This window comes from Salvia splendens, chromosome 8, assembly GCF_004379255.2.
Source record: "Salvia splendens isolate huo1 chromosome 8, SspV2, whole genome shotgun sequence".
NCBI lineage: Eukaryota > Viridiplantae > Streptophyta > Magnoliopsida > Lamiales > Lamiaceae > Salvia > Salvia splendens.
This window is the reverse complement of record NC_056039.1, coordinates 7,734,042-7,747,255: the sequence shown is the minus strand read 5'-3', so window position 1 is coordinate 7,747,255 and position 13,214 is coordinate 7,734,042. Positions and strand designations below refer to the sequence as shown.

The 13,214-nt window shown below is 35.5% G+C and overlaps 2 protein-coding genes across 2 annotated transcripts; one reads left to right on the top strand and one right to left on the bottom strand.

The window, feature by feature from the left end:
* The first annotated feature begins 2,729 nt into the window (after window positions 1-2,729).
* Window positions 2,730-4,538, top strand: LOC121745686 (lysM domain receptor-like kinase 4). The gene is made up of 2 exons (XM_042139659.1): window positions 2,730-3,628; window positions 3,755-4,538. The coding sequence occupies exons 1-2, from the start codon at window positions 2,730-2,732 to the stop codon at window positions 4,536-4,538; spliced, it is 1,683 nt and encodes a 560-aa protein (XP_041995593.1).
* A 1,491-nt stretch (window positions 4,539-6,029) lies between these two features.
* On the bottom strand, window positions 6,030-7,552 carry LOC121743902 (alpha carbonic anhydrase 7-like). Its single transcript, XM_042137288.1, has 7 exons — window positions 7,410-7,552; window positions 7,080-7,297; window positions 6,884-6,990; window positions 6,692-6,794; window positions 6,437-6,604; window positions 6,273-6,326; window positions 6,030-6,167 (listed from the first exon to the last, which is right to left on the bottom strand). The coding sequence occupies exons 1-7, from the start codon at window positions 7,498-7,500 to the stop codon at window positions 6,084-6,086; spliced, it is 825 nt and encodes a 274-aa protein (XP_041993222.1). The 5' UTR covers window positions 7,501-7,552; the 3' UTR covers window positions 6,030-6,083.
* Between the last annotated feature and the right edge of the window lie 5,662 nt (window positions 7,553-13,214).

Here is a 13,214-nt window from a genome sequence, read left to right as displayed (position 1 = left end):
GTCTGCTTCAAACATTAATCTGCTTATCAAGATGGGGTCCAAATCCTATTTTGAGATAACCATTGTCTTCATCATCGAAAGAGCTTCGCGTGGGTACCTCACACGCTCCAATCGGAGTTCGGATGAGAGAGATATGACCGATCTACGAAAGCCGCGCTGTCCAAAAAATATCACGCGACCGGGTGAATTATTACCCTATAATTCCACCCGGCCGGGTGTCGCAAATTGAGTCGAAAATCATCACCCAGCCGGGTGATTTTTACCCTTTATAATTCCACCCGGCCTGGTACGTTGTTTTGGCGTATTTTTATGCCAAAAATGCGATTTTTTGATGGGGATTAAAAGAAGAAAAGAGCTAGGGTTGCAGGGGACGAGATTCATTCGACACCTACCGCCTCCAACACTCATACACACCCCCAAGCACACCTTTGAGAGAGAGAATTGAAGATTGAAGACTTCCAATCGGGAGATTGAAGTCGCCTCTCCATCGATTGATCTCACAGGAGTCTTAGTATCTTTACTTCATGTATTTGTTGAATTCATTTGTTTTGAACATGGTTTTCTCTATGAACATGAGTAGCTAAACATCTCTTGTAGAATTCTTGGTGATGATCCATTGATTTCATAGTTTTTATCCAATTGATTTTGTCTTTGCCTTGCTCTTGTAGTTATTTGATTATTCTTGGGTTTATTCCTTTCAATTGCTTGATCACCAATTGCTTGTGTAGGACTAATTAGATTAATCGAGAGATGAAATAATTAATCTGGAAATAAGAATAATGCACACCTTAATACAATAGAACTCGGGAGAGTTGAGGTTTTGAGTGAGGCCATTGACCTAATCGAGCTTTTGGGAGTTAGGAGTTTAGGATTAGAAGGGGACTTCGATCCTAGCACCTAATCTACAGGTTTCTCACCTCGGAGGAGGGTTTAATCTATAATTTTGGTCGGCCTAGTAATTCTAGAGACACCAAAAGGTAAGGCAAATCGATTAGATAAGAGCTTGGAATTGTGCATCGGATCCTCGAGTTCTGCAATTTTCTCCATATTATCTTTTCATATCCTTTTCACATCGTGTTTCCTTGTTCTTAATTGTTATTTGCTTACTATATGCTTTTATTAGTTGTTAGAACAAACCAAACTTTTCTTGATTGTCTAGATAGTAGTTGATTTTTGTTCGTGGTAGTTAAGTTGATACAAAATTATCTCTGTGGGATACGATACTCTTGCTTACTAATTATTATACTAGCCCCGTACACTTGCGGGTATCACTAGTGTTAAAATAAGTTGAGCCAGAGAGTTATCAATAAATACATAAATATGACATAACAACATATATAAGACGTGGGCTAAGAAACTGAGATTTTAACGGACCATCTACTACACAGTCAAAAATATAGTTTCATTTGACCTTTTTAGAATTTTCATAAAAAATAGTCTTATTTCTAAAATGAGAAATTTATCTTTCATACTTTATCCATTTTTTCTCATATCTCTCATATTTTACTTACTTTTTCTCCATGTCTATTTTATTTTACCTACCTTTTCTCATTTTCTATTACTTTATTAATTTTTATTAAAATGCATATCGGCCACAGTTGAGACTATTTTTTATGGACATAGTACAATGCTTCCCCATTTCTGAGAGTGTCCACAATAGGACTACCGCGGCGGTCTATTGCTGGACGTGCGGTCGCCGCAGCGGGGGGGGGGGGGGGGGGGGGGGGACCCACGTACGTGGCGTGGAAGGGGCGGTGACGAGGCGGCGTGCCGCTGGATCTGTTTTTTATTTTTTTAATTTATATCTATAAATACAACCTATTCTAATGATGCCACGGAATGAGCGACGGCAGTGTTTTTTTAGTGTTTTTAGTTAATGTCGTTGTATCCCCTATTTATCATACAACGAATATTTGTCTTCATTTTTTTAAAATAAATGATTTTGTTTCTAATTATTTTCGTCCGATAATTTTTATTCTAATCCAATTGAAATATACCAACAATTGATAAAATAATGTGATTTGTGGCTATGGCATAATTGTTACTGTGTTGGACAAGTTTTTGTGACTGTGGTGTGGCTGTGCCGGACTACTGTGGACACTTTTAGGATTAAACTGTGTTGAATATTCACTAATCATCAAGATTTCATTTAATTTAGTTTTTGAAGCATGATGATATTACTTACCTCACACGACAATTCTACCAAGCTAATGTGAAAAGAAAAAAAATGTTATGAAGAAAAAGAGCAATACAATATACGGTGAAATGTCCAAGCAGAGGATCACATCCCAATGTTGGAACTATGTTGCCAGATTAGAGTGATCAAAACAAGAAACTGGCCACTTATAGTATGAGTTATGGCCTCCTGCATATGTTGATTAATACTCTGATGGAGGATACAAAAGCAAATACAATGGATGTGCCCTTCCAAGTTAAATAACTCTAGCCAGTCCACAAGATTGACAAGACTAATGACTAATTTAATGCAGAATGTTGGTTGGATTGAGAAGAAAAAGAACAAAGTTCCAACAAGAAGTGAACCAAAATCCAGAGTTAAAAATCAGCCGGCCATGAATGTTGATGTAACACCTCTATACTAGTAGAGTAGTAGTATTTCATAAACAAGCTCACTGTCATCTCTTACATCATGTCCCTCTCCTACCAGAAATCGAATCACTCATCAAAACATCACATAATCCCAAAACGAATTTCACAATGCCCGCGCCACGATGATTCCTCTGCAACTTGTCATCATAATCCTCTCTCTGCGATCCACCTTCTCCCAGCAATATTACGATCACACTCCTTGCTCCTCTCACACCACCAATCCCGCCGCCGCCTACACCTGCGCCTCCGCCGGAACCTCCTGCCCCTCATTCATCGTCTACAGAGCCAACCGCCCCTTCTCAACCGTCTCCGCCATCTCAACCCTGTTCCAAACCGACTCCCACTCCTTACTCTCCGTCAACCCTAACGTCTCCACTCCGTCGCAGTCTCTCCCCTCCGGCCACGAACTCCTAATCCCGGTCACGTGCTCCTGCGCCGCCGATCGCTTCTATCGCTCCTACTTCACCTACACCGCCACACAAAACACCTCAATTTCAGAAATCGCTTGCGCCGTTTACCAAGGCCTGGTGAAATCCGCCGCGTTAACGGAGGAAAATCACGCCCGAGGTAACGGCGTCAGTGCTGGCTCCACGCTCCGCTTGCCTCTCAGGTGTGCTTGTTTGGATGACGTTTCCGAAAAGGATTCAGTGAAATATCTCGTCACCTACCCTTTCATCGAAGGGGACAACACCAAAAAATTGGCGGGAAAATTCAACGTTGCAGAGGAGGAGATATGGAGGTTCAACCGCATGGATCCCTTCTCGCCGCCGGTGTTTCCTAACACGACGGTTTTGATTCCGGTGAGAGAGGAGCCGTGGATCAATTTCAGCATTCCTGATGCAGATCCGCCGACGCTTCAGTTCCTGCCGACGCTACCGGTTGAAAAGAGGCCAAACGATCCGGAATTGAAGAAATTGTACATCGCCGGATCGGTAATCGGGACTTTTCTTATCGCTGCTCTGACGATCTCCTGCTGTTTGTACATGAAGGCGTTGAAGAAGTTCAAAATCGAGAGAATTCGGTCAATGAACTCATGCTCGACTCCGATCAGCTCTGCTTTCTCGGTGCCGCCGACGAGGAGCTCCACGAATTCATGCTTGTAGCCGGATCTGCTCATCGGAGTGAAATACTCTCTCCGGAGCTACAGCATTGAGGAGATCAGCGCCGCGACGAAGAATTTCAGCGGCGAGGTGAAGACTAGCGGCGGGATCTACAGGTGCGGCGGCGAGGCGAATGCGATGATGATGATCAAAGAGATGAGATTGGAGAATACTCGTCAGGCAATCGACGTCCACTCCAGAATCAATCACGTGAACATCGTGAAGCTCCACGGCATCTGCTACGGCGGCGATGACGACGAGGATCCGACGTCTAGCTGCTGCTATCTGGTGTTCGAGCTCCCCTTCAATGGCAGCTTAAGAGATTGCTTGAAAAGTTCATCTGGCGCGCTTCAATGGTGTAGGAGGACTCGGATCGCATTCGACATCGCGACGGGGCTCTACTACCTGCGGTACTCCGTCGCGGGCTACACGGATCAGCTGAGGCTGAGCAGCGACAACATTTACTTGAGCTCGAGCTGGAGGGCGAAGATATTTGTTTCAGGCGAGAATGTGAGAAGCTCGGGAGCGGGCGAGAGTGTGGATAGGAGCGGAGAGATGTTTGATTTTGGGGTGGTGCTGATGGAAGTGATCGGAGGGAAGGAAGTGGAGGTGGATGAGAGAGGGGTGAGGGAGGCGATGGGCTTTATGGGAGAGAAGGAAGGAGGGTGCTTTGATCAGTTGAGGAGTTTTGTGGATTCTTCTCTGAGAGATGATTATCCATTAGCGGAGGCATTGTGTTTGGCTGTTTTGGCTGGATCATGCGCAGACCATGATCCCATGCATAGGCCCTCCATAGAAGATGCGCTCAAGATTCTTGCTAGGATGCTCTAGTGTAATAGTGTTAGCACTATATTATCCCATCAAATATACTATACTCCGTCCCATAAATTTCATCTCATTTTAACCAAGTACGGATTTTTAAAAATATAATGAAGAGTGAGTTGGAAAAGTTGGTGGAACATGAGTCATATTTTTATATTTTAATACTAATTTTAATAAATATGAGTGAAAATGAGTTAGTGGAATATTGAATCACTATAAAAAATGGTAAAAACTTAAGTATAACAAACTTTATGAAACAGATGAAAATGGAAAAATATGACAAATTTTATGGGACTGATCAGAGAGTATATGCGAATAAATTGTGTAATATATTGGCGTCACAGTATTTGGACATAATTTTATATCCAGTGGTATATTTTTATTTTGCGGTGATTTTAGAGAGTGATTTGTTCTAAGCTATAAAGTTTGACTACATATTATACAATGCTAGACATTATAAACCTCGAGATGCGTTGTTTGGGTTTTCATCAAATCATTAAATCAAGATAAATCTGGCCGTTGTGAAACAAACCAAGAGAATGGATAAAAAATGTAGGTTGATGTGACTGAGCACCACATTATAGTTAATATTTGTGTCATGTTGTCTTAAGTTGTTTCGCGTGCCTAATTAGAAGGTTTGTTTTATTAACAAATGAACATAAATTTAGAGCTTGTGTCATAGTGTACTTATTTGGCCTCAAATATTGATAACTTTACCACTGTACCACAGAGACATGCACAAGCAAATTCACATTACACGCACATTAAAGGCATTTTTCTTTAGCTGTTTAACACGCAAAAATACAATAAAACAATTTTTTTTATAAAATATACATGATGGTTTCTTATCTTTGAATGTTTGATTTAACATATTTATTTAAATTCTTAATTAGAGGATAGTATTATTTATTTCCAAAAACTCTATACTAATATAGGTATATAAATCAATTTGCTTACACCTTAAGGTATGGAAATACATTTTTTTTTATTTCCAAAAACACTATACTAATATAGGTATATAAATTAATTTGCTTACACCTTGAGATATGTTAGCTCATAAGATCTTGTCCTTGATTTAACATGCTTCATCCTATTAAATTTGACTGTGGTCTTTTTAGTCATTAATTAACGTTTTATTAGTTACAAATTACAATTTATGTACTAGTATTAAATAATTATGTAACTGTATAGTACTACTTTCTTGGAAGCCTGCATCTTTTTTAAAAGGAGCAAGCCTACATCTTATGTCTTTGACTTTGACTGCAACCAATATCAATAGAACATCCTTCAATCTTGTTATGTTTCTGTTGTTTAATTAGGTTAAATCATCTCATACATTCCATACATAATTATGGGGGCAAAAGAAAAAAAAGGCTAATAAAAAATAATAATGTGTTTATTGAAATAGGACATATGATAACAAATAAACAAATATACACAACCAAAACCAGCCGTGTGAGTAAACACAAAACAATACTACTTGGTAAATAAAGGAACACAAAATACCCCAACTATAATAAATAAAATACTCAATATAAATCATTCAAATCATCATCAATTCTTAATATCATTTGGCCTGTAGAGCTCCATGGAACGCCCATTGGCAGGTTGGATTGGCCTTGCATTTACTTCCAAGGTCTGTACAAATTATCATAAGTTTATTAAAACAAATAAAACAAAAACTAAATAATAGTAGTAGTAGTAGTATCAATTATTAAATCATTATATTGTGTGGAAACTTACATCGTGCACAGCCTCCCGGATCAATTTTACTTGTTCTTTTGTCACCGTCCTCACCTAATCAATTGATTAAGCATATGCCACAGATTAGAAAATTCAAAATAATTTCACATTATAATGATCATAAAATTTGAAAGCTAAGCATATATACTATTTTTAAATCATACCTTTCTTACAATAGACCATATGATATTTTGAGTACAAGGTGGAACCGTAAGTGAACCGATGTATCTATAATATTTTCTACTCCCGAATTTGATCAAGTTGGGATCAATCATACCAATAGCTTTTTCGATATCTTCTGTTTCACCCAATGCTTTAAACCCTGGTTTTAACTAAAATGAATACAAAAAACAATAATTTAGAGATGTATATCACATGAAACTTTCCAAAATTATATGAAAGTGTGCGTGCAAATTTACCAGTGATATGAAGGAGTCCGGGCGTCCAATTTTGTACATGATTCCGATTACAGCAGTGCGGCCGTCGTCGCTCTCGTGAACCAAATGAACCTCCATGTCGAACCTGTTAATGCATTTTATTATGAGAGTTAGTAACTTATGTTAAAAATATTTTCAGAATGTGAAATAAAAATTGAGGAAAAAATAAATTACTTTCTTCCATCGAGAGTGTGTTCGGAAGGTGAGTGCCAATGGCATTGCCTGAGGTGAAATAAGGTTCCATTTATTTGCATATTCCCAGCATCATTTGTCCATCTTAACTGCACTCGCAAATAATTATATATGTATGTGGATTTAGGTAAATAAGTACTTCAAGTTTTATAAAGAAGTTAGTTAAAAATAAAAATACCATCATATCATGGCCTCTATTGATGAGAGTAGCATTAGCAAGTTTGTAACTTCTACGTAATTTTCCCAAATGGGAAACTATTTGAACCTTCTCATTAAGCAAATCTATGGGAGACTGCATTTCCCCCGCCTTACAATCCTTCCACTCGGGCCGGATCTCTCCCCAACGTGATGGCCCGATCCCACTTTTTTCGTCGTAACTGAACTCTCTTTCATCATCTACATCAATTCACCACAACAAATTAATATACAAAACTAAAAATGATAGAAAATAATACTAGTAGTATGTCTTTTTCCCATAAAAAATAAAGAGCAAGATGGTTAAACTTACCAACTTCTTGAGCTCTTGCCAAAGCTGCAATGGAGATTGCAAGAACAAGAAATATAAGGGAGGATTTAGAAACTCTACTTGAAAACCTCATGGTTCCTGCTTTTTGATGTAAGATTTATCGATGAATTTGGGATTGGATTGGAGTTGTTGAAATAATAGGAAATGTTGTTTTGGTAAGGGAGTGGGAGGCATGATGTTTATATAGAATCGAAATATTAATAAATTATGTATGCGAGTTAAGGAAATATTTAATGAATGTGAACACTCAATAGAAGATGTTGATTTTGATCGGTGTGTTATTCAAACAAGACGCATCATAACTATTTTGGACATGGACAGGAAAATCTACCTGATGATAATAATCTTTCAAATTGAATAAGAGTGCAAAAATTCCTACTTTAATAGTAGTAGTAGATTTTCTACAAGCTGTTTTAATAAAATTTCAAGGATCCAGACATCAAGTTCAAGTCATTTTAAACTATGTGCATATCATAATTTCCAATTTTAAATAGCATTCAAACTCCAGCACTCCGTTCCCTAATTGTTTTGAAATGTTTATTGAAATTAGTGTGTGATTAATGGATCCAGGATTCAAGATAATTTGGGAAGAAGGTGAATATTTTAATACTTTATATTAACGGTGGGCTGAAGTTATTTAACTAAGTTAAGACAACATTATATCACATGATTCATTATTTAGAAAGATTTAGAAAGTTGGTGGGAGTCATCCACGTGTTATAGCGTCAAAAAGGGGAGGGGCGCACTTTTCTAAATGTGGGCTGTAAGAGCATCTCCAGTGGGCGGACATCCCACTCGGACATCCACTAGGACATCCCAAAAACACCTCCTGCCACGTCACTAGGACATCCCACCCCACTGCCACATCACTAGGACATCCCCTGCATATCCGCCCTTCCCATCGCCCTTCCCACTAGGACATCCCGCAATTAAAAAAATCACAATAATTTAATTTGTAGAAATGAAATTTGTAGTAAAAGAAGAGAGAAACTTGTTAACACAAGTGGTGCAAATGAAATGAAGTTCAACGAGCCGTATATATAGAATTTAAAAAAAAAAATAAAATCAAATATCGGGCGTCCGACCGGGACGTCCGACCTTCGCCACAGTGGCGCCCGTCCACCCGCCCGTCCCCGGGACGTCCGAGGACACCCGACGTCCTCACGGGACGTCCGTATCCGACCTCCGACCTCCCAACGGCGGACGTCCCGTCGCCCTTCCCGGTGTCCGACCGGACGTCCTACCGGAGGGGCGCCATAGGAGATGCTCTAATAATTGAATAGTTGATATCATATTTCACCTGCCCCTCTATGTTTTCTGAAAGTATATTATTTAAAATTGTTTAAATTTGACTCTTACCACATAGATCGGTTTGTTCGTCGTCGCCCTCGTCACTGTGGGTTGGGCTGCGCTCTAATTTTCAAATACATTAATAGTTACTTATATTATATGTATGGACACATGGAAATATGAATAAGAAAATTCTGTGTTGCAACTAAAATTTAAGACGACAAAAACTACTCCATCGTTACAGATGCATGCGATTCTCGTATCTCATTTGATTGAAATAGAGTATATATACATCGAAATTCTATTTAAAATAATATTTTTACATTGCAAAATTACCAGATGTTCTCAACTCAAGCGGCAAAGCAACTTACTAGCGATTTTCCCAAGTCAAATAAGATAATTTCAGAAACTTGGACAGTTTCTAGAAATAAAGAAAACGAAAACTTTACACATTAATTCAAATTCAATAATGGAGACTTTCTTCTTTATTATTTTCGGTGGTGGCCATGCTTATATGGGAGTACTAATTTTTGTTGTAAAGAAAGAATGTCACTTGAGCGAATTGATTTGATTATTGACGTTTTGGTCATGTTGTATAAACATTAATTCTTCTCTATTGAGGAAAATTACTCTTATAATAATCATTTGAGTTTGACTTGAAAAGATGGGCACTTTTAATTTGTTTTGGTTTCCGCATACTAATGCAATTAATTATTCCCATTAATACATTATTCTTAAAATCTATAATCTGTAATCTATACATAATACTACAGTAGTAAAATAAATCCCAAATGTAACTTTCGAATCTGCTTCAGTACCACGCTTACCATAATCTCCTATTTTAATTTAGAGTGAACTGACTATGGGTTATCTCGCTCCTACTCCCTAGACTTTAAAAATATCGTCGGATAACTCTGGACTATGGGTTTATCTCAAAATTGATCCTTTTGCCATTTTTCATCCGAAAATGCCCTTTTGGGGTGCTGGGCAATTTGGTCTTTTTACACTTTGACTATTTAAATATGATATTATTTCAAAATTATCATTCGTCTTTCTTTTTTCCATCCTTCATTTTTTTCTTTATTTCAATATTAGATTTAATTTTATAAAATAAAATTTAAAATTTTTAAATATCAATAATTTTTTAATTAAAACTATTAATTCATGGACATTATAAATATTGATTAACACTATTAATTTTTGTTATTTAATATAATATTCAGCTGGATTGAAGAAGTATAGAAAAATAACATTAATCATGATGGAAATATAAGAGCTATTCTACTTAGCCTTCGTTCGGTTGTTATAATTTTTGTTATAAAATATTATGAAGTTGACTAAAAATTTGAGACTACTATTATTCTATTATACACCATCCATTTCAAAAATATAGTCTTTTTTTGTCATTTTTGTCCATCCCACAAAATTAGTTCATCTTTATATTTTTTTGAAAACCTTTTTATCAAAACATTATACTCCGTACTATAATAAGTATGTGTCTCGCTATCCATTATTTCCTACTACTTACCCAATTGAAGTATTTATATAGGAGTATTTTTGTTTAAATTTTCTAGTTGATTTTGATTGTTTTCAAATAAATAAATGAAAATTATAGTCTTATATTAGATGCATATTTATTTTAGAATAAATCGCGTTATATGATCTATTTATGATTTAAACTATTAAATATTAATTAATACTAAGTTGGCGTTGGCATACCTTATTGATTAAATATTAGACACTATCAAATATTGATTAAAACTATTAATTTTCATTATTTAATAATTTAAGAATTAACAAAAAATTATCGATATTTAAAAATCTAAATTTAAAATTTAATTTTATAAAATTAAATCTATTATTAAAATAAAGAAATAAAGTGGAGAATGAAAAAAAGGGAAGAAAATGATAATTTTGAAATAATATCAAATTTAGTACATCACTGAAATAATATCTAATTTAAAAAGTTAAAAGTGTAAAAAAAGCAAATTGTCCAGCACCCTAAAAGGGCATTTTCGGATGGAAAAAGGCAAAAGGACCAATTTTGAGATAAACCCTTAGTCCAGGGTTGTCTGGCGATATTTTTAAAATCCAGGGACTATGGACGAGATAAATCCATAATCCATTGATCATATTTGGACAATTTTTGTAGTTCACATGTGATGGCTAGTATTTAATAATGTTTTCCAGTTTACTTATAAGATTAATTTTCCACCTTATGTGATGGTTAGTATTGTTTTTTCCCCCCCAAAAGGTAATGTATTATTTTAGCCGATTTACAGTCGATTTGTTTTCATTGATATGACCACGTACCTTCATTGGTCTAGGTGTGTAATACTATATCTCACAATGCACTTGACATAGCTTATACTTACATTGTGATTAAGTTGAATCGTTACACGAACGATCTAAGTAAACTATTGGGAAGCTCTTGTAAGAGTTTTGATAGGAGGAGCACTATGACACATCCTTAATTAGAGTGCTAACATACATCCAAACGCGTGCTGCCACGTGGCATGAAAAATGCAATATTATAAACACTAAAATGCCATATACATTTATGAAGTTGTATATGCATTTCCACATATTGCATTTTAGTTATAGGCAAATTGTATTTTATATTGTTAAGTTTTACATTTTAACATAAATTGTCTACAATGCAAAATAAACTATATATAAAGGCAATCCATCTATATAAAATGCAAATTAAACATTCTATATTTAAAATGCGAAACTCAACAATAAAAATGCAATCTTCCGAAATCCATCTATCACTTCTACAAATGTATATTGCATTTTAGTATTTACAATATTTCATGTTTTGTATCACGTGGCAGCACGAGATTGGATGTACGTTAGCACTATAAAATTAGTTTGTATATTAGTATATCATGTTTTGATATACTTAAGTAGGGTTTTGATCTATGCAAAACTAGATTTAAATATAGAAACGCAGAACAATATCATAATTAGGTCACTTTTAGGTCATAATTAGGTAATTTTTAGGTCATGCTAACAAAGCATGACCTAAAACGATCTTAGCATGACATTAAACTCAAATATTATAATATGACCTAAAATTGCTTAATTATGACCTTCCGTGTTTTAGGTTAATTATTGACCATTAGATCATCTAATCCTAGGGCCAAGATTTGGTCTGCATTTCTGGATTTAAACACATACTTATTTTGATCATCTCCCTACTTAAGTATACTCAAAATTGTAGGCTACACTTTTTTTAGATATCCTTCAATCTTCATTACTTGAAGGGCATTATCATGCAAATTGGATATAGACACAAAACAGACGTGTATAAATCTAATATGTATTTAAATCAGAATTCGTAGTTTAGATAAAATCGGAACAAGTTGAATTACATAGAAACTTTCTAGATACTATTCAATAATGGTTGCAACTAATGCCACCAATGATGAATTGGCAAAAAAATTTAGAAGATTCGCCGATTCTCAAGAATTTCATAGAAATGAAATTCATAAATTTACAAGTTAATTTCTAAAGAATAAATTTATTATGGAACCCAACTTGATTTGGGCTCAATTTGTTTCCTTTCAGGCTCAGTTGACTCAGTTTGCATGTTGATTTGTTATGATTTGCATTTAGGATCGATTTCTGGTTTGTTCCTATAGATTTCTGAGTTGTTCGAATTGGGTTGAGTTTGATTTGAATCGTTGCATATCAAATTTGGTCTGCACCGATCGAATTGAGGCAATGTCGCAATGATGGTTTATCTATTTGAGCTTCTTCTGTTCCTTCTTTTTTTTTTGGTTCAATTCCTTTTCTTCTTTTCAGCTTATTAATTTGTTGTGATTTGAATTATGGATTGATTTCTGCAGGTTGTTATTCAGGAGAGATTGGGTTAAGTTTTTTATATCTTAATTTTTGAATAATTGGGCGAATTGTTGTTGATCGAATCACTCGATTTTTGTTTGATTCTTTCCATTATGGACCAAATAATCATAACTGGTGTTTAAAATTGACTATTTATTTGTTTTGCCAAAATTTGACGGTATTTTTTCATTTTGGGACTCATGTTAAAATGCATATAGTATACAATCCATAACTAAAGTCAATTCTACATTATTAGATCTTAAAATGAATTGATATGATTAAAGCTTACGGATTTCAATAAATAGTAGATAAAACATTAACAAAATGGTAAAATAGTCAATATCTTATAATATATTACTCCCTCCGTCCCTCAAAATTCGTCCCGGTTTGACCGGGCACGGGTTTTAAGGAGTAGTTTGACTTTGTATTAAATGAAGGAATGTAGTGGAGTTTGGGTCCCACATGATGCTATTCTTTTATTGTTGTTTAAATGAGGTGTGATTAAAAAATTAATGTGATTATAAAAATCTGTGATTAAAAAAGTAATGCGAAATTAATGTGATTACATAATTAATGTGATTAACTAATTAATGGGAGAGACAGAGAGAGAAAATAAATCGGAGAGAGAGAAATCGAGAAGCAGCAATC